Here is a 27,649-nt window from a genome sequence, read left to right as displayed (position 1 = left end):
GAGTTGAGCTAGTATAATACAAGCAGGAGTGTTGTGATGGATCTCTAGGCTCAAACCCAAAACCATTCAGAGTTATGATGGGGAGATTCTGTTTGATGGCTTAAACAGTAACTGAACACAGTAAATTAATTGTTGTGAATTGCAGTGAAACAAGTGAATCAGCAGTTCAATTCTGATGCCTTTGTCCAGTTTCAAATCTCGGACTTGTCTTAATTCCTTGGTTTGACAGTAGTCAGAGAGCAAGCTGAGCCTCTGTTCCCCAGTCCTGCCTTTACACCGAGTAATGATGCTGACTAAGTATTCCTCTGTGAGGTCTCCTGTGTTTGTAGAAAGGTCTTGGGGTTTGGCATGAGAATACCATTCAGTATGCAAAACTGCCCCATGCTACTTTTATTGCTAGACAGTCCCAGCTTACTTTTCTTTCCCAGGGTTAAGAGAGATGCTGGAGATGAAAATTACTTTTTTCCTTCCCAAACCATCTGTTTCTTGCTTCATTGAGAGGCAGGAAAAAATGTACTAACTACAAAGCTTGACTAGTCGAATATGATAGGTCTTCATTATGCATGTGTAGTTTGGGAGATGATAATGACGCCTTGAGTGATGATTTCCATAGTTTAGCAGTCTTGCTGGAAGCTTTGGGATTGTACTGTGTGCATAACTGTGGATTTGTAAGCAATTTTTTGACACTTAACATGCTTTATAGGAAACAGAGGATGCCTTTGGGCTCACATGTAAGTCCCTTGGTGATTGTAGTTACCCATGAGTTGTGTTTTGAAAGCCAGGACTTGCCTGTCACCATGAGGAGTTTGATTTTTTTATATTCCCAGGGTCTTGTCATGTTCACTTCCCAAAACTCCTTAGTTGTATCCAGGGAACTGCCTTCAAAAGGGGTAAAACCATTTCCTTGTACTTTAAACGAACTTTGACCTCTCTGCCTTTAAGTAACTATAAAGTTTCGGAGCGCTGAGTGACAGTGCAGAGTCCCAAGGATCCTATTTCATGTGTCCAAGTCATACTTAGATTTAAAATGAGAATTTTCAGACTCCTGCAAAGAATAAAAATAATGCATTTTTGTTTAGGTAGAAACGTCTAGGTGCAGAACAATAAAATGTGCAAGAATGAGTGGCATGTGAAAAAGAGTCCAAGTTTGAAGCTGGTATTTTATAAGAACCAGGCAGATTTCTTCCTGTCGGTGAAAATATCCACTGCTGTTGGAGTGTACCTCCTGAGTTACCAACCCCACTAGGTGTCAGTGTCAGCCCAGGAACTGCCAGCGTAGAAGCACTTCTGGAAACAGCTGGGACGCTGCAGCATCCCTCAAAAGCCTTTGCCAACCATTTCTGGTCTGAAGGATATGTAAATGCTATAAGGGTTCTATACGTGTTACTGACATTTGGGAAACTGGGGATGGTTTAAATCAGAGTAAATATAAATTATAGAAAGTGAATGGAGAAAAATCCACCCAGTGCCAGAAAGAGTTTGAGAACATTAAGTGCACTGTATTTGCTGTGAATGAATATACTAAAGCTCTGGGTTGTGACAATTTATAGCACAGTGAGAACCAAATCTGAGTAATACAAGAGGATGTTGATAGTTGCCTTAACATCTAAAAACAGGGAGAAAATTCTGGGGAAAGCAAATCCAATTCAAAACAAACAAACAAAAAACCCCAAACAAAATTCCCAAAACTTCTCAGAATTAGTTCTGTCTTTTAAGATCTGGGTATGCTGAATGTTGTGTAATGACTTGCCCTGTAATCTCTGTCCTGAATTATTTGACACTGACCCTACTATAATACAGTTTTGATACTACATCAGGAGTTACCACCTGGAAGTATTTAAATGACTAATAGATGACCAGTATTCTCTGTCTAGTCATGAACAGGTTGTGTAATCAAAATATTTTACTGTTTTATCTCTGCATTTCTTCCCCTGCTTCTTTCCTAGTCTGTTACTTGCTTATGCTTTTATTACTCACAGAATCAGATACATTTCTGTTTAAGAGGAAATCGCTTCTTGTTATCTAGCTTAGGTAATACGTTTGGATTCCTACACAAAGATCTGTTAGTGCTGGAAGAAAACAGAGTTCAGTAGAACACAGGTGTTTTCTTAAATTGATTACAGCTTTAATAGTTGAGAATTTTAAGCATGTTTATATTTAATTGCATTAAATGCTGCATCTGATCCTTTTGACTTTGAATATTAGTATTTGCTGTAGAGCTGCTGTTGTAATTGCTGACTTTCTAGTTGGGTGAAAAATAGATTGAATATTAGCAGAAGGGTGAATGTCTTTTGTACCATGTATTAGCAGGGGCAGTTAACTAAAAAGTAGCGTATAGTACAGGTGGGCATTTAAGATGTACATGACATCCACTTCAGCAAAAAAGTAATTCTAACTGTATGGGGTGAAAGAACTGGTGCAATAAGAAGCATCTGCTGTCCCACGGTCAGGATCATCTCTATCTTACATCTTTGCAGAATTGGAAGCAAGACTCTCTTAAAAGTTGAAATGAGTTTTGTGTCTCAGGACCTGCTATTAGAGATCAGTGCTCTGGCTTTTGGGTCTCTCTGCACTGCTGAAACTGAACTCTGGTGTGCTCAGAGTCGGCTACTGTATCCCTCTGGGGCTAAATTTTACTTCACAGACCTAACTTGGGTAAGATTTTATACCCATATAAGTCTGTTTATGACTTCCAGCGCAAAGGGGAAGTGACTCAGATGATATTCATGCAAGTGTTCTAATTTTTTTTGGATTTTTTCTAGTTCACTTGAATGAAGTTTAAAATAGAATGACTTAATGTGTAGATGTGACATCAGAAAAAGGCCTAGCAAATGTTGGTCCAGTATGGTGTAGAATCTTTTTATTTTTCACGCTGTAGGATATAAGATGCATTGTGTGTGTCATAGATACAAAAGCATAAAAGATCAGAATATATCTGTTTCACTGCAGTTTGTCTTTGTAAATAGAGGAGCCTGCTAAGATTCTCCTCTTGATAATTGAATGCTTTCTGTTACAAGCAGCTAGAATAGAATTTCCCTAACAGAAATGTCTTCATTTCTATACTTTTGGCATTTGACAATATTTTGCATATAGATATTTCCCTTCTGTGTGCAGTGTGTTGTTTCCAGATATTTTACAGAATGGAAGACGTGATGATTTGAAAATGAAAACTTGTGCATAGATACTTAGCTTGCTTTTGAGAGGCCAAATAAAAAAAGAAACATTCAAGTTGACAACTTCCCTCCCAAGGATTTGGCTACCTTCACTGACTTTCTTTAAAATGTCACTTATGGGCGCTTTGCGCCATTGAAGCATTGTTTTGCCTTGTATTATTGGAAAGTGGCACTTTCAGATTCAGAAATCTGTCTTGAAGGACGAGGAACAATAGTTATCCTGAACACTGGATTTCATCCCTCCCACTTGTTTTGCTTTCTTTCATTTAGTCTTTGTTTAATTTCCCGGCACGTCATTCCATTGCCCCGAACCATAGTAACTAGTGATAGGAGCCCATTCCCGGCGGAGCGGGGAAAGCAGCACGGGGTCCCTGCTGGGTAAATGTGTTGCTTAGAATGGTGTTACTTGAAGTCTTCCTCTGTGGGTTTTCTCCCTCCCCTTCTGTACTCTAGTGCCTGAGGGTAACTGCTTCAGGGATTTATCGTTTTTGTTGGTTTTTTTTTTTCTTCCTTCCACCCCTTCGTATAATATGGAAAGTGGGTGTCGGCTCTCTGTGATCCTAATTATTCTCCTAATTTCAGTGTTTTTCAGACATCTCGTTCTGCTGAAAATGAAAAGCAGGATCTTGTGACATTCTGGTTTTCATTAGCTTCCCATTGTGGTACTGGACATCACAAATGTATCTGTTTCATGTATCATCCCTGATTTGAAAAAGCACATGAAAATGTTTTCCCATTTTCGATATTGTGTGAGTAATGTTCCTATTGAAAAGTAATGGAGTGAAGTTGTCACTTGTCAGTTCAGTTATTAAGGAGGACGACTCTCAGGTCGTCTTTTTGTGATAAAATAAATCTGTTGCAATCATTATGGCCATTCGTTCTTTCACAATAATGGACTGGAATCTGATTAACTTCTTAAAATTCCTATATAACTTTATAAAGTTAGGAAGTGAGCACTGTGAGCTTCCTCCTGGGCAGTTCTACTGTTACAGAAAGCTGAGATCAGGCAATTCAGCCTTTAAACATTGGTTGCATTTTCTTCATACTGGTTGTTCTTCATTGTGTTCAGATAACTTTTATTTTTTTCCCCCCAGTATCAGTTGCTAACTTTTCTTGCAATTCCAACTTTCTAACAATCCAAAGGTAGGGGGAAAAAAGAAATTAAAGTCGATGTGTTCAATACCAGTATAATAAAATCACATTTCAAAGTAGTTGATAACATTTCTAAAACCCACACAGATGTAAGTTAAATGTATGCATGTATGGATCAGATTGTTTTTTAATGAGGAGCTGGAACCTTCATTCCTCTTTAGAGCCACTATTGGAGACTTCAGAAACATGTCCTCTGATCTGCTGAGTCTTCAGGCAGTGAAAGTGTAACTCTTTCAACCCAAACACTGCTTCGAACAAGTGGATGGTTTGAAAATTAGAGGTGGTATTTTAGCATTCATCTTTTGGGATAGTTGTGTACGTTTGTAGATTCAGACCTGCACCTTTTGAGTCTGTATTTGTGTGTCAAAATACTTTCTTTTAATTGCTTTTATTTAAAAAAAAAAAAAATCCAAAAAACAAACCATTTTAAGAAGCATCCTCTGTGTGAACTGCTACATTTAATGGAGCACAAACTTTCTTTTTGCTCTGCAGTCTCGGAAGGGGAGTGACCCAGACAAAGAGAAGAAGGTCCTGGAGAGCAGAACAGATAGCATTGGAAGCGGTCGTGCAATCCCAATTAAACAGGTAATGCTGAAATACTTTTTTTTTTCCCCTTGCTTTCCATAGTTGAAGACACACCTCAGGTCTTAAGCACTCTGATGGTGGCCCGTGTGCCAAGACACATTTGATGTGCTCTGGTGATGAATGTGGAAGTCACTCACTTGACATCAATTAGGAGAGGTTCCTATGTGTATTAAAATAGGATCATTAGAATAAGAAGAGGGAAAATGTGACAACAGGCCTAATGAAGTGCAGTCTGCCGGCCTGCATATGGAGCGGGTTTCTAGGCTGTGCTGGCTTCAAAGCTGCCTTTGTAGAGGGGGCTTTGATTGGGCCGTGTGCTGCCAGTCGGCAGGGTAAATCAGATCGCTCTACAAGAGCCCCTTGTGATCGCAGAAATAGCCTGATGTGGCCCTAATTTGCTACCGCAGACGGACATCTGAACACAGTTTCAGGCTGGTTCGTAACAACGAGGCAATTAGTTGTGATAATCATAGCCGGTGTGTCAGCTGTGCGCTCTTGTTTGTAATTTGCTAATGAAGGAATTGTAACTTTGATTAGGTTCAGTTTCATTTAGACCTTATTATATAAGAGAACGTTTACAGCTGTAATGTGTGGCCTTAATTAAACTTCCTCATTACACAACAGGACTTGAATTCAAGGATTTGTTTTGGTCTGTTTTACTAGCCTAGATGCACTTTCATTAGCCCAGAGACTCAATTGTAGCTGAGCACACTCTTTTGAAAGGCAAAAGCAGCGCCAGCATCTGATGCAGAGTGTTTGGGTGAATGAGATCATTTACTTTCTCCAAATAAATTGCACTGTATTCACACAGATGATAAATGGCACATTTAGTGTTTGCAGGGGAGGCTTTGCACATACTTTCTGGGGTAGTGATTGCAAGTATTTACTTTCTTGAGAGTTACTTTGACGGGGATAGTAAAAGCACAGAGGGAAGGGTGCTTATTTTCTTCCTACACAGTTGTTTCCAGTTTCTTCTGGCGGCTTTCCTACCCTCCAGGAGGTCACCCGCTTCTTTTAATCTTTCCTCAGTCCATGCGTTGTCTTGCCCTGTAGCCCTGGGTCTCCTCTTCGGGGCTGGTTTTATGTGCTTTGTGGGCTTCATGGATTTCTTGTTTGTTTCCATTTTGGGGAGTTGGGTGGGTTTTTTTTAAGTAAGAGTTGTGGGGTTTTTTCTTTTTGGAAGTAAGAGGGTGAGAGTTTTGTACCCTTAACTGTTTGCAGTGATTTTCTCTCCTAAAGGCAGTAAAAAAGACCTTTTGGGATCATCAGGCAGCAAAAGTGCTGTTGTGTCTGTGAATCTCTAGTAGACAAATTTTAATCAAACATACAGCAATTCAGAAGAGCAGTTTGAAACCAGTTCAGCTCAGTGTTTGGTTCTGCATTCAGGGGAGGAGATTCCAGGCATTTAAAACAAGTTACAATTTTTTTTTTCCTGCAGCTTTTGTATGGTACAAGGTGGGTTAGACTGGCTAAAAGTGTCTGCAAATGCAACTGGCAATGAAAAAAAAGGAGAAATATACTTTTCAATGTTTATTCAAGGCATGCATACTGTTCCTTTTTCAAAATGCCCTTGTATGAAATTAATGTGATGAGAAATACTCTTGTAGGAAGAGTACTATAAGGTAAGCATTGTAAGTGTGCTTGCACTATACTGTGTTATAAGGAAGTATGTCCTACAATCCCTTGAATTTCTGTATTGAAAAATTCTCCCTGCTGTCCCTACCTGTACACTGAGTATGATCAATCTTTTGGGAATGTGTGGGGTTTTGTTATTAACCCCAGTTATGGTAATTCCATTTTGTCACATACAAGTGATTAGCAGCAAATATTTGAGCAGCTCTGTAGTCAGCAGATACTGCTCATTGGGGTTTCGTAAGGGTACAAGAAGAAGGGAGGTCACACGGCATGCAGTGCTGTAGGGTGGCTGCTCTTGGGGGTATTCCACATCATATGTCAAGAGGATGGATTTTGAAGTTCATAGGTTTTCTATGTTACAGATAATCTTCAGTAAAGTGTAGGAAACTATCACCACCTAACCATTAAAAAAAAAAAAAGGTGAAGTAGGAAAAATACCTTTTTAATTAAGAATTGATATACCATGCATATTCACACTGACAGTGTTTCATTACTGTTAGAAAAAGTATGTTAGTTTGAAGTGTTCCTTGATTACCAACTGCACTGTTTCAAGCAGAAGTGGCTCCTGAGGTTTGACCAGGAGATTAGCTTTTTGTCTACCAGCTCCTTACATGGAAAGGTGCTATCAGTAGAGGTGGCACTAAGTTCAGTTGCTGATATGACTCTGTTATTGATGGGCTCTACAGGTGCCAGATACTTGGACATTTCAGAGACAGTAGAAAGTCCAGCTAGAAAAGATGGTGTCTCTTATTTTATGTATTAACTGTGAATAAGATAGAGGGATAAAAAAAAATAAATTCTTGACTTAAATATAAGCTTGTTGTGCTACTATGCCCCTTTCAATGAGAAGCTGCTTCCATCACAATACGTTTCTGTGACAAATGGTCAGGCAGTAGAAAGAAATCTATTTCCAGGAAGTGGAGTTTAAATTGCAGTATTCACAGCATTGCTGGGGGAGAAATGTCTTCTATCATTAAAACTGTTATTTTAATCTCATAGTCACCATGTTTTCTAATGTTTGTCCTTTTGCTAGCCCACAAGTCACTTTACTGCACTAGCCCGTGCTCCTATCATAAGTAATCTGCATCACCTAACTTTTTGAAGCTGCTGTTGAGCAAGATGCCTTTGCCAACATCATGCGTGTACTCTTCTGTTGTGTCTTTGGGACATCTTTGAAAGCATATAGTGACCAGGGCTTTTTACTATCTGTTGCCAGAGGGTTTTTTTTTTCTCTGTGGGTTCTTGCTCCGTGTGCATGCCCTCAATACTTTATAAGGGCTGGTGCAAGGCAAAGGTCTTTACAACTCAGATGTTGAAATCAATGGCTTGGCTTTCCAGTGTGTTTTGTAATGTCTGTGGGTTGTTCTTATCTATCTAGAGACTCCTGAAAGTCCCAGCTTTAAAAAAAACCCAAACCAACACAATGACAACAACAAACTCCCCAACAAATACACAAAAAGCCCCCAGCAATCAATCTCCACAAACAACCAAAAAAAAAAACCATTAAACAAGACCAAAGCAAGTTAATTGGAGACTAGATATGTTCTATTTTAGACAAAAATTGAAATCTCTTCCAGCACTAGAGGGGACATGAAAGGGAAGAGCTGATATTAGTCACATATGTTTATATGTGTTAGGGAGAGCATAGGTTATATGTATGAAAAACACCTTTCTGGGAGTGTGGAAAATGTGGTGATGAGCTTGTCGTTTCTCAGCTGCATTTTTCTTCATGGGTCAGATCTGTACTGCAACTGTTGAGCCACCACAGGTGTGGTTGATGTTTGTCGTCAAAGTGACGCTTTTGTATATTTGGAGACAGTTTAAATTAGTGGAAGAGGAGGTTTTTCTAGGGGCACTTAATTTCTCCTACTTTGTAAATATATATATGGACATCTTGTGGAAATGAACTGTGTTGCCATGAAGAGTTTCTTCTAAGTTTGTATTGCAGCCTTTCAGGGACCCAGATACTGGCCTGCATAGCCACTGGAATTTGGGGCTGGTTTTTGATCAAAAGAAGCCAAAAGTTGCAACCTGTTCCTAAATTCATGTTCTTGGTCCTTGAATCCCTGAGGATTTGGCGGACATGGGGAAAATTGTAAATGACGTATTTTCTTCCATGGCAACACCTTGCTCTTTCAGGTACTCCTTCACTATTTTCCTTACCTTTAAAGCAATCTGGTCAAAAGGAGTTAATGTTCTTACTCTTTCTGTCCTTCCTGAATGTTAAAAATCACCTTTCATTGCAGTGATAAATAGTTTATTGGACTAAGCCAAATAAAACTGTTCAGACAAACCCTCTTGCTCCCTGCAGAAACCCAAAATGTAGTCAATGAAAAGCAGGAATGTTTTTAGAACTTGCCTGCTACCTTCTGCCAAAATACTTTTAAGGTGAGCAAAATTTTGGGAATGCCACTTTCCCAAGGAGATACAAACCATGCATAGCGGTATCAGCATGCCTATAAACCCTAAAGGATGCTTTTGGCATCCTTTGAGAACTGCAAATGATGTGATTTTCAAGAAAAAAGACCACAAATAAAAAAATCTTGCTTGTGTGCTATTTAAATATCTTCTACCAGTCAAACTGAGTTAAAAAATGTCTGGAGCAGTATTAGCCCAAAGGTAAAATCCATAGAAAGTTCTGTACTTGTGAGAAAGAGGTGCCTCAACTAAAAATATGTAAGCTATCTTCTGTGCCATAGCTACTACTCACCTTAAAGCAAATGTAGGGTCAATGGCTTACTCCGTTTGGGGTATCCTTAGTTGAAAACCTTTTATTCTAAAGATGAAGACTTGTTCCTGGTAGCCTCAGCAAATATTTTGAAGCATCTATTGGGCTGTGCAGTTCAGGGTGGCATACTTTATAGGATGGGAGGATTTTGTAACATTTTTGGAAGATTGCTTTGTTTTCTGCGGTCTTGCTAAACTTTTATCAGTAGGGTATATTCAAATAATAACAATAAAAAAAGACACAACAAGAAAAATAAAAGCAAGAGGCTCAGCTCAGCGGTGAGGGGGCTTGTCATGTATTAATTTTTCATTGCTGTGGAGAATTGTACATACATAATCACTTGATTGCAGTGGGAGTTAGCGAGCTCCTATGGTGTCATTTGCATAAATCTTGTTAAGTCAATGGCAGTTAATGAAGTACAAATGAGCCTGGAGAAGGTGACATGCAAATCGTGGGTGGCAGATGGGAGGTCTGTTTTTGGGATGGCAGCTGTGTGCTTTTTCTTTTTTTTTTTTTTAATTTTTATTTTTCTCTCCTGCCTCTATCCCCCCCCCAGCTCAGAGTGTAAATAAATACACAAGAGCTGGCCTTCACTTTGTGCCTTCAGACATTCTTCTATTTACCATTTCAACTTAATCACAGCTGCTCTTATTATTATAGGGTCCGCCTATATAACCTTGACTGTTCTTTTGCCAAAACCTGACTGGTCCAAAGAGATTTTGGCAAGTTGCCTCACCCCTTTGCTTACCCTATGCGGTGCTGCATCTCTTGTGCCCCTAAATTCCTGCATCATTTAGGAACAGCAAACTTTAAGGCTGAATTAAAAGTAAGTGTTCTAATGGTTAATGGTAGGTTGATGACATAGTGAAAAATATGCCACCCCTGACTTGCAAAGGTGAACTTCAGAATCCATTCCCTTCTCTCCGTTTGCAAATGGCTGTATTAATGGAGAAAGTTGAATATCTTATTCCTGCTTTACTTTTAGGTGATAATTCAAATGACCTTCTTTGCCTATCAGCTTGGTCAGCTTAACTACATTAAACAATATTAATGAAATTAGATGGGTTTTTTTTCTTTGTTGGTTGTTTTTATTACTCTGAACTAAAAATGGCAACTATTTTTTTTAGGTCAGGGCTAAGATAGGGGGTTTGTTAGTAAATCGGGGTGGAATCAGTGGTTTGCTTTCCATGAAGAAGAGCTTGGCTCCTGAGTGCACAAGTTGCAGGTTTTTTTCCCTAAGAAGGCTATAACAAAACTGGAACTTGACAATGTACATCTGAATTGTATTAAAAACAGCGTTAAACTTGACAAGGTAACTATTTGAAAATGCTTTCACCAAATGTCAAACTTTGCATGAAGAAAATGTCACCTTTATTACGTAGCTTCTGAAATATTTGAGAAGTTGTGTTGCAACTTATGACCCTTTATCAGCAGGGTGTTTTTAAGTTACTTTTAAATCAAGTTCTTTGCAGCTGAGAATTTACTCTTAAACTTTTTTTCTTTATTCCAAGCCTGGCCATTGCACTGTCAATTTTCAACCCTTTCTCAAGTGTCCCAGCCTTGAAGAATGCAAGTGAAGCAATTTGTCCAAAACTTTCCTATTCAGGGAAATATCTGTTCTATTTTTAAGAGGTACTTAAAGCCCAAATATGGAATTTTTATTTAATTAAGATTTTTGCTGGTGAACTCTTCGTGCGTTGTCTGTGTGTTGCTCTGCAGAAAGAATCTCTGGGAAATTGGGAATTGCTTTGTTTCTCAAGGATTTATTTTTTCCAGCCCAGTCTCACCTGGGTTGTCCTCACCTGGATTGCTAACAACTCACAGCAGCCCCTGGCCTCAGGACTGTAGGCAGTGTCTTTCAAATGAAAGAAGAGGATTTCCATGTGGTGACTTTAGCAGTCACTCTGGATATGTGGCTGGGGAGAAACTTTGGTAAACTCAAGCAGAGTGCCTCTTCCAGCCCAATCAAATGTATGTCAGTGGCCATCTGTGCTGTGGAGTGCAAGAAGGAGAGCTGCAAGGTGAGGCAGAAGCTTTTTGTTCCAGCTGTGTTCCTTCCTTCTTTGAGCATGGCCAAGCTTAGGTGGTCCATTTGCATTTCTTCCCTTATTTCAGAACACTATGTTTCTGTAGTTGTCTTTGTGTAAGCTTTTAGCCCAAACAGGTGGCACTGTGACAGGTTTATTCCTTATGAGTCTGCTCAGCTTCAAAAAAAAAGACGTTTTTAAAGCTTAATTTGGATTTTAATGGACTTGGCCCTATGTTATCTTTCTGCTCTTCTGTGTGCCTTTTGCTCTGTGCTGCTCAGTCTCCTCAGTTCCCTACACGTGCAGGTCAGTCCCTTTCTGTTTTTCCTCTTCCTTACCTCCTTTTCCTTTGTTAATTTTTAGCTCTAGCTGGGGCATTTATGTACATGGTAAAAACTAAATGATTCTTGTGTAGAGAAACTCACAACACTCTGTCTCTTGGTCTTTCCCACTGAACCAGAAGGAACTTTGTACCTCAAAACTCTTTTCCCCTGAAATACCCAGGGCTGTCTGTACAGCTGTTAGTGCATTTCAGCAAGTATGGCAGTGTCTCAGAAATAGGTTTTGAAAAGAGATCATCTGCCACGTCTAGTCAGTCAAACTGATGTCCTTAGTCGTCTTCGTGAGCAGAAGAGCGATGTAGTGCTCCAGGCAAATGTCAGATCCAAGACCCACCACCATCATAAACAATAAAAGCTTTTTTGCAGCAGGTTTCCCCAATGCAAATGTTTGCTTTGAGTCTACGAAATGAGAACACAAACAAGCAACCAGCTTATCGTCTAGTCTTGCTTAACTCATATGGCTTGACAGGGTGAAAGAAAATGGTATAGCATGAGCAGGATAGGCACATGATGCTGCAGCTAGTGTGTTAGCAGGCCCTGTCACCTGCTGCTGAGTGCTAGGGCTTGTCCCGTGTCTCCTCTCTTCTGGCTGCATTCAAAATCGGGTTACGTATGGAAATGGCTAATGCGTGTAACAACCAAGAGCATTTCAAAAGAAGGATGGCAGCAAGTATCTTATGAGGAGTGGCTGAGGCAATTGGGGTTGTTTAGCCTGGAGAAAAGGAGGCTGAGGGGAGACCGCCTTGATGTCTATAGGTACCAGAAAGGATCTTGTGGTGAGGTGGGGGTCTCTTCTCCCAAGCAACAGGACAGAAGGAAATAGCCTCAAGTTGCACCAGGGGAGGTTAGGTTGGACTTGACAGTAAATTTTTTCACCAAAAGGGTTGTCAAGCACTGAAATAAACTGCCCAGTGGTGGAGTCACCATTCCTGACGGGATCTAAAAGAGGTGTAGATGTGGTGCTTAGGGACATGGTTTAGTAGTGGACTTGGCAGTGCTGGGTTAATAATTGGACTCTATGATCTCAAAGGTTTTTTCCAACTTAAATGATTCTGTGATTCTATTTTGGAGGGCACATGCAACTGCAGAATTTACTTGCCTTTGTTGTATGTGTCTTATGTATCTATGGAGGTGTTACCTGCAGAGCTCCTGCACCAAAAGCTCCTGTTTCACTAACAGAGAGACTGAAACCACTGTGCTGCTGCTTTTCCATCTTCTGTGCCAAAATATTCTCTAGATGCACTGCTACTTTGGGCTATTATTTATCGATGCTCACGTGGGCTTCTGGATAGCTGTTTGCAAGTCGGTATTGGTGTCTCTGGAGAGCAGCTTTCTAAATCTCAGAAATTGTGATTTACAAGGAGCTGGCAGATGACATAGTTTTATTTATATATATCTAGCATAAAGTGTAATTTCCCCTGTCACACTTCTGTCTAATCACAGTAATCAGTATCCAGATCTGCTTGTACAAACATGAGGGTGTGGGTTTTATCCAAATACTCTCAGTGCTGAAATCTTCTGTGTAATTCCTCCACAATTGTTTATAATCAGAACATACACATTTCGCTGTGTTTTTAATTAGCCGATTACTAGTTATAACATGTTTTGTACTCACTGTGGTTCTGTAAATTGTTAACTGGTAGCTACCAGTATAATTAAATATTTCAGAGCACTTGACTGTGGTTGCATTGAACTGTGAAGAAATAATGTTATATAGCCAATCAAAAAGAGATACTTGTAAACTCATTTAAAGCGTCAGAGTGTGTTAGGACTATCATGGTGATGCTTATTGCAGGAGAAATTAAAGATACAGTTTTGTGCTAAGAGGCAATACAGAAATTAGTTCCTGAATTAGTTGTTAATTGATTTGGTAATTCCCTCGGGTCTGCATGCTCTTTTTTCCTTTTTTGTTGTTGCATTCAGTTAACAGTGACTATTCCCAGTGTACTTGAAATATTTTTTCCAATTAGATCAAATGTGCCCTTACATCAAAGGAATGGCTACAGCTATGTGTACCTGCCTGGAATAACGTTTCCTTTGACTGCAAAAGAGATATTTTTGTGTGTGATACTGTTGATGATTTTCAGATACTGGCTCAACAATAGCAGAAGTCCTAAGTGTTTGCAATAAAATAGCATTGAAGAGTTCCTGGATTTAATGGACCATCTTTTTGCAGTTTCAGGAAGCTTGCTTTAATTTATGCTTCTCTGATATCAAAACAGTGGCAGGAGATGAGGATGCCACATGGTTTGGCTTGGTGCACTGCTCTGTCAGACAGCTGGCACAACCCTGCAAGCTCCAGGCATTAAATCTTGCCCTGCCTGAGGTGAAGGTTTCTACCTGCCAGTGTAAGAGAATGGCCTGTCCTGGCCCTTAGCCAAAGCAGGCAGAAAACTGGGCAAGAAGCTCAGCACCTCTCAGATTGAAGCAATTCCTCTTTCTTCCATTGTCTGTCTTATCAAGTCATCTGCTTCCTCCTGCTTTCTAGATTCTACTAGTTTGAGAGTTGATAAAACTGGTATTCGAGTCGTTGACTCCTGAGGATTTTTTCTACCATGTTTCTTTTTATGGGTCCTCGTATTTGGGAATCACTAAAATTAATTTTCTGTTTTCCATTCCATAAATCCTTATTTTATCTCTAAATACTTGTAAAAATTGTGCAGTATTAGACCCAAGTCTTGGTCCTAAGGCTAAGGTGAGCAGCCCATAGCTGTTTCACAGGTTTATTTAAAGACCTGTAAATGAGATCATGTTAATAAACTTTCCAGAGAAATTATCTGTCTGTGAGTTTGTTTTACTACCTATGGCTGTGCTAATGGGAGCCTCTGGCCTGTGTAATGGGAAGAAACTGGTGGTTTCCAAATGAATTAACCAGTTTAATTTCCGGGTGACTTCCTTCATAACTCTTCCAATAACTCTTCAAAACTTCCTCCATAACCTTCCAAAACTCCCTCATAACTTCCCCTGTAACTCTTCAAGAATTTCTCTTTGAGGAACAATGCATGAGACAGTAAGCACAGTATTCTGTATTTTACTTTATTTTCTTTCATAAATATATTTAAATGTTTGTTAGTCTCAAGTTTGGCAGGGGGCACATAATTTAAAAAATAACATTCCATTTGTCCGCATGGCACAGCCTCCAAAGTGACCAAAATGCGGAATCCTGCCTTTTAGAGCAACAGTAGAAGGTAATACTATAAAACAACAGCAAAACATATGAAAAAGTTCTTGTTATCTAATGTTTGGCTCTTCACGTTGGTGCCATAGGAGCTCATATGTTGCTTATTGTTGCCAGTAAGAGGTCTTCAGCTTGTCATCTTTCTTTTTTAAGCCTTTCTAAATGGAATACTCTGACAAAAAACTTTTAGGTTTGACTAGTAGCTAATTATTTTCTGTTAGATCCATTTATAGCTCTTTTACATTATTGAGATTTGGAATAGGGTGTTGATCAGATTAAGCATGCTTTGAGAGACTGGAAAGACAAAGGAAATGGGGAGGAGGAGAGTGTTAGAAGAACTGTCAGCTTCTACAGAATAGTGAGACAAGAGCTTTCTTCTTATGTAAAAAGTTCATGTATAAAAAAAAAGGCAAAAAAATTCTGCCTGTGTCTGTATAAAATGAGCAGATGCTGCTCTGTAGGATAAACCCATCAAGTATCTGTTTTTTGGTGCTGTGTTCATAAGAGAAGGGAAAGAGTATTTCTTTTTTTCTGAGCCTCTGCCATGGATATTCTTATCTTCTGCCCTGTGCTTGAAGCCAACAGAGAATGGGTTCCTTCAATCTCCATGCTTTTGGTCCTTGTGACAACACAGTGAGTAGGACTGGAACCTGCAGAAACAAGTCAAGCAGCCTCTTTTGTGAAGCTTTGGAGAATTTAATCCACTTGAGATGTTCTCATCCTCTTCTGTGTGCTGGTTTATTGCAAATTCTGGAGTGCATGTTGAAAGCAAGTACAGAACATGGTGAAGAGGTGTCAGAATACTTCGGGGGAAAGGAGGAGGAGGGAATGATCGAAAGCAATATAGGTATAAAAGAGAACATCAATAAAAAAAGCCATAATATGACTTTAAAAAATTTATTAGAATTTTCCAGTGCTGAAATGGTGTAATATATCAAGGTGGCATCTCAATGTGACATGCAGAGATTGACAGCAATGAGGTCACTAAGGTATCTTTACTGTTGCCCCTAGGCTAAGAATTGGCCCTTGGCCAAAAGCCTTTGGCTCAGGGTATTTGTGTCTATATACTGCTTTCGTAGTTGCATCTAGAAAATGCTTACAAGCTGCACTCTTTGAGCCATCCACATCTACCCAGATAATTAAACTTCCGGTGTCACTCTGTGGCTCATTGCATGCAGGAGTTTAAAAACGGAAAGTGAAAAGAAACGACCTTTAGTGATTTTTAGTGCATGAGACCTGAAGATGTAGTGATCTCTCCTTGAGCAATAATGGTTGTGAAGAAAATGCCTGCAAACTCTTCAGGACCAAGATGTGCTGGCAGAGCTGTGTGCACTGCGCTGCTCTTCAGTTTTCAGTTCACAGAAGCTCACTTAAGGTATTGGTGCGAACCAAACATTCCTCTTGCGATAGTGTCTTTGTGTCGAGTGACTGCTGGGTACTGAAGGTGAGTCTGTGCGTCTGGGCTAACTTTGGTGACTGGAGCTCTTCCTCTGAGGGCATGAGGAATTAGGGCATGGGAAGTGACATAACAAGATTAAGTAGAAAGCTTATGACAGTTAGCAAGTGAGACTGCCTGATGGACTTCAGTTGACACAATGATTATTAATATGTTGTAAAGATGTTTTGGGGATTGTACCGTATCTGTATGGTTGCCAGCAAAATGTTGACAGTTGCATTGTGGTTAATAAATTCATTTAGATTTATAAGCATTGTTTACAGAACCTGTTCGCCTGCTGAAACTCTAACAGCATCTGTTCCTTCGTACTAATTAACTGCTAATTACGAATGAGCTTTGTGTTTTTGTCAGTATAACTGGCTCATGCATTTTGTAAGGAACATTAACAAATTGATTTACATAGTGGTAAAGCAATCAAAAGAGTAAACTGAACAGCAAGCATTTAAAGCCCTTTAGCCTAATTTTTTGAATGAGGGAAACTTTGGGCATTCAACATATTTTCCTGATTCTTTTGCCACCTTTTAATTGTGCATTAATTGCGTGTGAATCTGAATCAAGGGTGTTGGTGGTACATCTCTTGTTTCTTCTTTTATTTTGGGGTCTTTTAATTTAAAACCAAAACCAAGCAACAAAGCAAACCAAAACCCACCACCACAAATCCCCAAAACATAGGCACTGTTAATACTTAACGCATTTATCCAGAGTATAGTTAGCAATGGCAAATTAAAAATAGTAAATGGCATGAAGAAGGAATTTTGCATGGGGAAGAGTAGGAGGTCTTTGAAATATAGGTACTCTGACTATATATGCTTTTTCACTGGTCTTCTAAATACCCACTATGAAAGTCTTTGCATTGCTGTTGAAAATAGTCTTTTCTCTTCTACTTTTATTCTTCAAGAACCTTCTGACTGCAATAATTATCAAGAGTTCTTTAGAGCAGTGGCAGCAGACAGGCTAGATGTTGACACTTAAATATTTAGAATTTAAAGGGAATAATTCAGTGGTGTAACTCTTAAAAAAAATAGAACAAAATCTTCATTTGTTTTGCATGACTTAGAACAAGGAGAAAAACCATGTAACCAAACATTGTGTTTGCTCTGAAGGTTCCTTCATGTTACAATAAATTGGAAATGAGTGATATGCTGTGATGACATAGATATATTTCATTTTCAGTTGTCCTGGAACTGTAAAGTTTGCACTGAACCTTGTAACTAGTAATACAAACACAGAGCTGCAGGATTAGTTTACTTGAGCAGCTTAATATGACCATGAGACACATACAGAGCAGTTTATATAGACTGAAGCTTGACAGAAAAACTCAATTGCTTTTTTTCCCCACAGAATTCAAAATATGTACATGAAGCAAACGTAAGAGATGTAAGATACTTGGAGTTTAGTAAAGCATTGTGATTCTGCCTCCCTGTGTCTTAGCTAGGGTGGATATGCATCTGGCTGAAACCTCTGGTGGGGGTTGAAAATGGACTATAAGATCATAAACAGAAGCTAAAGCTAGGCTATACTCTGAGCTGTCTGGAAGGAGGTCTGAGCTTTGTCCAGCTCTTTGGCTGGTGCCATTCAGCAGTGCAGTGCCGTTAGTGACAGTGCTGGAAGTGCAAGCAAACACAGAGCAGTCATGTTACTGATTCCTAGGACAAAACTGGAATGTCAGTCGAGAGGCACACCAGAAAGGAGACAAGGATTGGAGCCAGTTACTCAATGGAGGAGATTTGACTTGTAAGGATGTAAGTCACTTAATAGAAGCCAAATCGTTCTGGTCTATCGTAACTACTTGTACATGCCAGACTTTCCTTGTTCCTACATGTTTGCTATTGATAGCAAATTCTTGATAAAGCACTGGGAGCTGTATCCTTCCAATGCTATGTGTCTGCTTTAAAAAGTGTCTTTTCATTCTTGTTTAAAATAACCATGAAAACAAAGGCCGTATGGTAGAAGCCTCATCCGTGGAATCATGTAGGGTCAGGTTGGATGGGGCTCTGAGCAGTCTGATCTAGTTAAAAGATGTCCCTGCTCACTGCAAGGGGTTTGGACTAGATGACCTTTACAGGTCTGTTTTAACCCAAACCATCCTATGGATTCTATGAATAAACTGGAGTGGGAGGCAAACTCGGGTTAACCTGAGATAAAACCCAGCTGCCTGAACTTTAGATGGTTTAACCCAAGTTTGGGAGGTATTCTGCCTTTATATGCTGTGGTATCTCATGAGGACACTTCTCCAGTGACCCTCAGCAGCAGGAAGCTGTGCATATGTTTGGAACGGGCACTATTGCAGCTGTGTTGGTGTTTGTTGGTGCTAGGTTGCTGCAGGGTGAAACTGGACAGCATTCCTTCTGTCTGGTTCTGTCTTGTACTCTTCCTGAGGTAGACTGGAGGTGCCACATACCTATGGGTTCAACTTGGGTTTTTATTTGAGGCATGAATGCTTCGAGGATAAAAAGCAATTGCATCATTGTGTAAAGGAGCTCCCACTGAAGCTCTGGGAATGACATGCGGGCCATTTGAGAGTCATAAGCTGCAAGATGCACACAAGCTCGTTAAAGACACATACTGATTAAGTGCAGAGTTCAGGGCAGTGCTAGGGAGAGAATCTCACCTCTGTAGTTCTAAAGCCAGATCAGTCTCCTTCTAAAGGTTTTATCCATTGGCCATGATGGTAATCAGGGCACACTAGCAGTAGTGATGTGAGTTCCCATACCTGATCACTGCTTGTAAGATTAGAAGGCTAATTACAGGCACTTTAGCTGTAATTAGTTATAATTATACATGGAAATCCACAGTGTGTTTTCCTGGAAAAAGAAGTGTTGCTGCTATGCTCTGAGACACATGTACACAGGTATGAGATGATGAGGAGATGACAATTTTAGGCTTAATACTAAGATAAAGCTTCTGGGCTTTGGGGGCCATCAGACTCTACAATATCCTCTATAAGAAACAGTATAAGCTTACTGATTTGGATTTTCTTTCAAAATAAGGAGGGGTGGGGAGTCAACTTTAATTTAAAAAGGGGGGGAGACTGTTGAGACTTTGGGACTCGGTAGGTCAGTCTGAGCACCAAGTACGTTTCTTTCCCCTGTATAACTAATATGATTCTTTGTCACAGAAGAAAAATACCAAGACATACCATTTGCAAAAGGGTTTATAGTACAGTATATCACCCTATTATGAATGACAGTATTTAAATGGTTGGGTAGAGAACTGGAGAACTGCTACAAATCAAGTAGCTAGATTAACATCTAATGTTCCTTTCTTGTGTGAATATTTCAGGGGGGAAAAATTAAGAAATCTTTGAGTGCAGGAGGTATTGGAAAGAAAAATCAATTAAAATAGCAAAGAAAGTGGTTGAATTGTTTAGAAATTGTACTGTCTGAAAGTGAGCAGCACAGAGGGATGGAGGAGAATAGGCACTAAGAAGTCAGCTATCATCACATCAGGAATCAAAAGTGTATAAGCTGTTTCGTGGCCAAATGAAAAACAAAAAAACTTTTCATGGGGAGAGAGCTGACTCTAAAGCCTAAACCAAAACAGAAATAGTGACCTGTGGGCAAACTGGGTGGAAAAAAAAAAAACTCTTCTAAACTGAATAAGTATAGAAATATGTTTGGTTGATGTGCTTCTCATAAAATAAATACCCCAGGATGATTCTTAAAATATATGCCTATGTTTAGGCTTTTTGTGTGACTTATGTCTCCTGAAGTACATAGATTCTCAGATTCCCAGCACCGTATTCTGGTGGATGAGCTGTGCAAACCCTTTTTGCTGTAGTTAGAGAACATGTGCATCCATCCATTGCTGAAGTGTACTCAACGTTTTGAAGACTGATTTGTCAGTTTTGTTTAAGATAATGGCCGGGCAAAGAACTTCTTCAGAGTACTTCCTGAATTGGCCCTTTAAGCAGCAAATGTTGCTGTCAGTCTGTAATTCATGGCAGGAAAGAAATACATGCATGATCACTGTTTGTAGTGCTTTAGTCATGCAGCTTAGTGATATCTGTTAGTAATTCCTGATGAGGTTTAAGTTGCACTTAATTCAAAGTAAGAAACACTTTTTATTGTCAATGTGATGTAGTGAAACAAGAGGGGGTTTGTATGTGTATGGAGCTCAGAGAGTGCAAACTTTCTGCTTCTGCAGAAGGTGAGGAGGCAGACAAAAGCAAGGGACTTTAAAGGTAAGAGAAGAGGGGAAAGAATGCCTGTGTGATGGACCACAGAATTAGAGGGACAGAACTCAAATGTGAAATTACGCTGCTGGTAGAAGCCAGGTGAGAACCAAGGAGAAGCAAAATCTGTATTAAACAGGTAAGAGGGCAAGTATTGAATGAAGGCTATGAAGGAGATGGAAAGTGAGAATAAAAACCAGATAGTGTTTTCAATAGCATTAAAAATCTGGCGTATCTTTCAGAGAGTGATACACCAGTCCCTAGAGGCATCTGTTTCTTAAGGTGCTGATGTCTTTAAGCATGAAGCATGATGATCGATCGCTGGCTTGAAACAGCACATCGGTGCCTCTGGTGCCCTGCTGCTTCGGCACCTTGTCAATGCCTCTGAGCTGTTGCCAATTGAACAGTCTGAAGAGCTTTCAGTCTGGAGATCTCAGTAACAAATGCATCATAACTGATGCATGCATGCTGTCAGGGCACTGATTTTTCCACTTTTGAAAACTGAAGGGAAGATACCAATGATAGTCCAGAACATCTCTGGTGGTAAGATAATTGCCTAAAGTACATGTGATGGGAATTTGAAACTGGAGAGTAAACAAAGAGTGACTTAAGAGAGTCAACATCTCTTTGCCTGGAGTGTAGAGCACTTGCATGGGCTTGGGCCCATCTTAATTTAGGGTTTGTAATTTCTGAACTCGGGTTTATTTTAAGTTTTCTGCTGCTGCAGGAAGTCTTTTTTCACAGGGGATTCCTTCTCTGGACTTTCTGAATGGTACTGGTGTCCTGGTCCCAAAGAGCTCTTTTATGGCACTGGCATTGATAGCTCCAAAGCTTTACTTTTCTGTAGCACAGCAGTGTTTGGATGCCTGGCTTGTTTTCCTTGGCTGTTGCTCTCACATTCTCCCACTCCAATGCTGAGACATGCATAGGAATAATTTATTTTTATTTTTTTTTCAATCTGAAATCTTGAAGATTATCCAGGTAGTGGAAAACTCTTACTCCCATAGAAGATGTATTTATTCACTCATTTTAAAGGCAAATGTCAGTAAATGCGACACAAAGCCAAGTGCACTGCTCTCCTCTGCAAAGCTGCTTTGTAAGATCTTGCAGCTGTATTTATGTTATTGAATAATTTGGTGCCACAGGTGTTTGTATGCTTTGTATTACGGCACAAGTAGCAATGGATGCATAATTTTATGGGCAATAGGATCTATTTGATGTAGAAATTTTTGGGCTTTCTGACAAGGGGCCATCAGCCAGTAGGTTTTCTATTAAGAATAGTAGTCAAGATAAGCTGCAATCTTCAAGTGAGAGAATAAACAACTCCATGAACAGTGAAACCACAGAAGGATTTCTCTGTGAGATTTCTCTCTAACATGTTGATCTCAGCTCCCACAGACTCAACCCTCTACACATCATATCCAGTCTTACCAGTAGCAATGTTCCTTAAACCTACCGTCACTGTGGTTTGAAATTGTTGTTAAAAAGGAGAAGAAAAAAAAAAGTTCAAAAGGCACAAATTACACTACTTTGTTTTTAATTAGAGGGGTACAAAACAATGTGCAGGCTTGCAGTCCATCCTCCTAGCAAAATAGACCAAGTTCTAACGTGGTCATGTTTTCTAATCTAGGAACTTTCAGTCTCACAGGCAAATAAAAATTTTACAGAACTTGTCAGAACACCTCTGTGGTATCTTTGCTTCTCTGTCAAACTTGATATCGAGCTTAAATGTATAAAGGACTGGAAGGGAGGCTTCAGGTGTTGTAGAAACCTCCTGAAAATGCAAGTTGAAACACTGTTTTAAAGTGTGTTTTGTTTGTCTACAACTGCTGATGACAGCATGCTTGCCAATATGAGGAAATAATCAGCCCTTTTGGTAACATGTTCCTGCAGTCTGTCCATGCTAATGCCGCAGGTGTCGCTGCTTCCCCTAAAAATGAAGCTGACCCCTAGAGATGGAGACTCTGGTGCTGACCTGGGCTGTTCTGTACTCAGGCCAGTCTGCTTTCCAGCTAACACAGCCCTTCACGCTCTCATTGTTTTGTGTTAGGAGGAAAAATAATCCTTGAGTTACACACAGAAAACCAGGAGTGTTAATGTGAGGTGAAATGTGTATTTACCTGTTTGTACAGCTGCATTATCTGCCTTAGTTCTATTGTTTGCTCTCAGTAGTGTAGTCAGGATTTTTTTAAGAGTCTTTCTGCAATCCAGGCACTAGGGTACCCTTCTTGGTATGAGTGATGCTAAGTACCTGGCTTGTCGGCACAGAAAAGACTTGAACCTTTTGGAGCTGGGTCCGGAGGAGGCTACAAAAATGATCTGAGGGCTGGAACCACTTTTCTCTGAGGACAGGCTGAATGAGTTGGGATTGTTCACCCTTGAAAAGAGAAAGCTCCAGAGAGGCCTTGTTGTGGCCGTTCAGTACTTAAAGGAGGCTTACAAGAAAGATTCAGACAGTCAGGGCCTGTTGCAAAAGGACAAGGGGTAATGGTTCCAAGGTCAAAGTGGAGGGATTTAGACGTGATAGAAGGAAGTGGGGAAACGTTGTCACAGGTTACCCAGAGAGGTGGTTGAAGCAGCACCCCTGGAAACATTCTAAGTCAGGTTGGATGAGGCGCTGACCAAGGTGATCTAATTGAAGCCATGTCTGCTCCTTGCAGTGGAGTTGGACTGGGTGACCTTCTAAAGGTCCCTTCCTAACCAAACCGTTCTGTGATCCTATAATAAGATTTCCATTCAAGTGCATTGAAGATACTTGTGCTTTGAACAGGTATAGTAAATAAAATGTAAAAATAAAAATGCCTATTTTATTTTTTTAAAGGAAGGGGGTGAGACAGCAGCCCACACAGGGCAGAGGTCTTTCCTTATTCCATCAAACAATTGCATGTATGTCCAGCAGCCCTACCCAGACTTCATGAGTCTGTCGTGAAAAGTTCTGCTTTCAGACCTTTGGGAAGCTCCTGGTCAGAGTTCAGAAGAGCAGCCATCCTGCCCTCATAACTGGAGTGGGTGATCTGGGGTGCTGTTCAGAGAGGGGTACTCTCTGTACCTTGTGTTAAGAGTTTTGGAGTGATGGGCATAGAAAATGGGACTGGTTAGTTACCCTTGCTTTCCATTTTCTTTAATTATCTATTCACAGTGTATCTATCCCTCATTATCAGGGATTGTGTCTAGTACTGCCTGTAAAAAGCTGTCTTCATTAAACTGGCTATAATAGTAACAAATTAATGCATATCTGCCCTTTTTCTTGGGCTGCGTAAAGAAGAATACATTAGCACAAACTACTTGGAGAACCCGTGATTTAAATTGTTTTAGCGATGCGATCTCTGCTACTAATCTGGTCGGTTCCTAATAACTTCCTGGCACTGGTGGCGTTCTAATATTGCTGCACAATACGTGTGGCATTTCCCTGGTTATTTAGTTTTGAGGCTCCTTGACTTGTTTCCTTTTCAGCTGAAAGGTGTCTTGGTGGTGTTCGCCAGAGCTCTAAGTAAAAATGACTTTGTTCTCTGCTATGTTAAATTGGCTGGTTAATTCTGGTGTTATTTACCCTGTAATTCATTAGTTTTACTCTACCATTGGCAGCTGACAGGCTGTAATTTCATGCCTTGCAATAAAAGATGTCTCATAATCTGCTTCATTTAGCAGCAAGAGAATTTAATGAAATTAACTGCAGTCCTAATTATGCCAGTGAATACTAAAGACTGCTATCAAGTTTCCTCAGAAAAGGACAAGGTCCACCTCATGAAGGATTTAGAATATAATTTCCCAGGAAAAGTTGCAAATGTCTCCTTCTATTGGCCAACAAGGGCCAATTACAAGTGCTGATATGACTTTAATGAACTAGTTTGTTCTGAGTACGTCTCACAAGGAATAATAATTTTTTATTTTTCAGCAAATTTTTAGAGGTTTCTCTCCTTAGAGTAGCTGATCTGTAAGAATTTGTTATTTTGCTTCGATTTCAAAGAATTTTTCCTCATCTTTTGTGGTGCCTTGTATTTGAAAAATAGTAACTGAGGCAGCAGCTCAGAAGTTACTTACCTCAGACATTGAATGAGGATAGTGGATTTGGGAAATCTTCATCCCAGAGGACATTAGACAACTTGCTCTCATGTGCCAAAATTCATTGGAAGTTCATAGTTCAATCACACAGGCACCACAATTGAAAAGAAATAAGGAAATTCACAAAGAAACTGCTGACACTGAATTGAGGAAGAATTGATACCAAGGAGCATTCCTTGGGCTGTGGAAACTCTTGACTCTGTTGTCACATGACAGTTTTCTAAAGGCTTCCTTCTGATGCATGCCTTTTTTGTGCACTTCCATGACTCTGTATTGAAAAGGTCTTTCTCCATTTGCTGGCAGGGCTTTCTTGATTTCAGTTCCAAAGTATTGGTTGATGGATTTGCCAAATGGGCGCTAACTGCTTTCTAAGCACTGCCACACTTAGACAACATCATGTGAAATGTAACCGCCATTTTATGGCTTAAATGATGTTAAATGTAGTTAATTGGAAAAACTTTTAACTGCAGAGAATTTCCCTATGAATAGCCTTCATAATAACCATCTCACTATAAAACGCAAAATGCTTTGCTCACAAGGACAACTGCACTATAAAGGTGAAGTGTATTGATCGAATTACCTGAGATAATAAACTTCGGATGAATAACTCCGCTATTGATGAATGGGAGAAGTCTTCCTTTTTTACCTAATACTGTTAGTGTGATGGGAAGGCAATTGAGAGAACAGCATAGAAAGTGTGTGGCTGTTTCAAGCATAGTTTATATTTTTAAGTCAAATGGCTGCAGGAAATTGCTGGTGGGAAATGGCATTGGGTTTTTTTACTGTTTCTGTTTCTTTTCTTTTTTTAAAGCTGTAATTTGTTCCAAGTACAATTAGCTTCCTTGAGATAAAAAGCTACAGGACTATACACTTAATATGGTCAGTATTTGCAATAACTTGCAGATATGAACAAACTTTGCCATACATGTTACAGAATCACAGAATGTTAGGGGTTGGAAGGGACCTCAGAAGATCATCTAGTCCACCCCCCACCCCCCTGCCAGAGCAGGATCACCTACACCAGATCACACAGGAACACATCCAGGAAGGTCTTGAATATCTCCAGAGAGGGAGACTCCACCATCCCCCTGGGCAGCCTGTGTTAGTGAAAAGTGAGGTCAGAAAACAAATGGATTTGGATCCTAGAAATGCTGGTATCACAACAGGGAGGAGTTTAGGACTCCAGAAAGGGAGAAATGAGGTGGAAGGGAGTTTAGAAGCGAATTAGACGTTCTGGTTTTTGTTGCTTAGCAGATGCTCCCTCCTTCACTTTCTGCTGAGTGGGTATTTTATGAAGTTGTTACGGTTACAGAAATAAAAAGGATGATGGTGGTGTGTCTGCCATCCACAACAGCTTGAGTTTTGGATTTGGCCAGAGATGTCAGCTACATAGGCAACATCAGATACATAACTGCCAATAAACCTAATGCAGACTTTTTCTTATCTTTCAGAATATAAACAGAAAACTCTGTACTTTTATTCAATAGATAGTGATCACCTGTAGTTGCATTTAAGGGTGAAGAATAAAACAAGAGCTGAAGAGAATGAGAAGACCTTAAAAATTAATCTTTAATGGAACATTTTGGAATATCCTCTGAATTGTTGGTCAAAGTGGGTAGAGACGATAGAGTATTCAGACATTGTCCTGAAATGTGCTATAAACCATCAAGCTAAAAAGATGGGAAGTCATAAAGAATCCCAAGAAGCTGATCAACTACAGTATTCATATCGTAAGCTTTAAGACTATTGGCCAAAAAAACTCCCCAAAGCTCCACAAACAAACAAAAAACACCAACAACTTTCAGGAGACAGTTCTCAATCATAAAAGCATGACTAAGTCTTTCCACTTAATGCAGAGGGGGAGCAAGGAAGCAACATTAAATGCTAAAATAGTAGATGGATTTAAAATTGTTTCTTGAGGAACGTCACAGTAAGGTAGAAGGGCAAGCTGAAAAGAAAGCTGTATTATTGTTGTTTGAGATTTCATCTAAAAGCTAGCCAATGTCAACTTGGCAACTAAATGTGATTAAGGTGTTGAGAATTTTTCTTCTCGAGTTTCTGAAGGCTGTATCTGAGCAGACAGCCTTTAGTTATAATTGAATTTCTCCATGTATTATGCTTTAAGATCATTAGACCCACATTTTGAACAAAAGTTTTTAAATTATTGAGTGGAAAGAAATTATGTAGCTTAAGCTTGTGTAACAAGAGATTTTATCTTTTATAGGAGAATCTCCAAAATCTGAACTAAACAAGCTGATACGTGCTTAAGGTCTCAGTCAGGAGTTAGCAAGAGGAACAAGGAAGGGAACCAGATGCAGGAACAAGTTTGAGAAAAACGTTGCAGTGTGTAAGTGGCATAAGAGTGAAATGAACCACAGGATGACACCTGCTCCACCTCTGCTGTGGGGATAGGCTGAGGGAGCCGGGGTCTGGAGAAGACAAGACTCCAGAGGGACCTTAGAGTTGCCTTTCAATACCTGAAGGAATCCTACAGGAAAGCTGGAGAGGAACTTTTTCTAAGGGTGTCTAGCAATAGGACTGGAGGGAACGGTTTTAAGATGTTCTTCGGTATGAGTGTGGGGGGACTCTGGAATAGGCTGCCCAGGGAGGTTGTGGATACCTTCTCCCTGGGGTGTGTTTAAGGCCAGATTACATGAGGCCTTGAGTGGCTGAGTCTAGTTGAAAGGCTTCCCTGCCCATAGCAGGGAGCTTGTAGTAGGTGATCTCTAAGGTTCTTTCCAACTTAAGCCATTCTATGATTATTCAAGTCCAAAACCATAAGTATTAGTAACATAATTTTTTTTTAATAATGTAACATAAGTTAGTAACATAAATAATTTTGAGTAATGTAATAACCAATACCAAACCATGGATTTAAAATACCATCATAGAATTATGTCTTTGCAGTAAAGAGTTTGTATGATGGGAATTGGCTGGCCCAATTATTTTACTGTGATGTTCTTATTTGGTGTATACAAAGTATGAAAAAAATCACCTAAAAGGCCATACATCTTGAACGAACCAAAATGTCACATCATAAATATGCTTTATAGTAATTTAAAATATAACTTAGTGTAAGAAAGAGGCACAAAGTGAGTTTCTTCATTCTACGTGCTGGAAGAAATTATCCTTTGAAAA

General features: G+C 39.7%; 1 protein-coding gene across 10 annotated transcripts in view; it reads left to right on the top strand.

Moving 5' to 3' along the window:
• AGAP1 (ArfGAP with GTPase domain, ankyrin repeat and PH domain 1) overlaps positions 1–27,649 on the top strand; it is a 400,655-nt gene that overhangs the window by 200,964 nt on the left and 172,042 nt on the right. For all 10 annotated transcript variants that reach the window (XM_068138082.1, XM_068138079.1, XM_068138077.1 and 7 more), the window contains one exon: positions 4,818–4,910. In XM_068138082.1, the coding sequence (XP_067994183.1) occupies positions 4,818–4,910 (93 nt within the window). The remainder of the gene's footprint in view (positions 1–4,817; positions 4,911–27,649) is intronic.

The sequence above is a fragment of the Melanerpes formicivorus genome, unplaced genomic scaffold, assembly GCF_026170545.1.
Source record: "Melanerpes formicivorus ecotype bairdi unplaced genomic scaffold, bMelFor1.0.p_v2 SCAF_5, whole genome shotgun sequence".
Lineage (NCBI taxonomy): Eukaryota > Metazoa > Chordata > Aves > Piciformes > Picidae > Melanerpes > Melanerpes formicivorus.
Note: the sequence above shows the minus strand (reverse complement) of the source record. Positions and strands in the feature narration are given on the sequence as shown.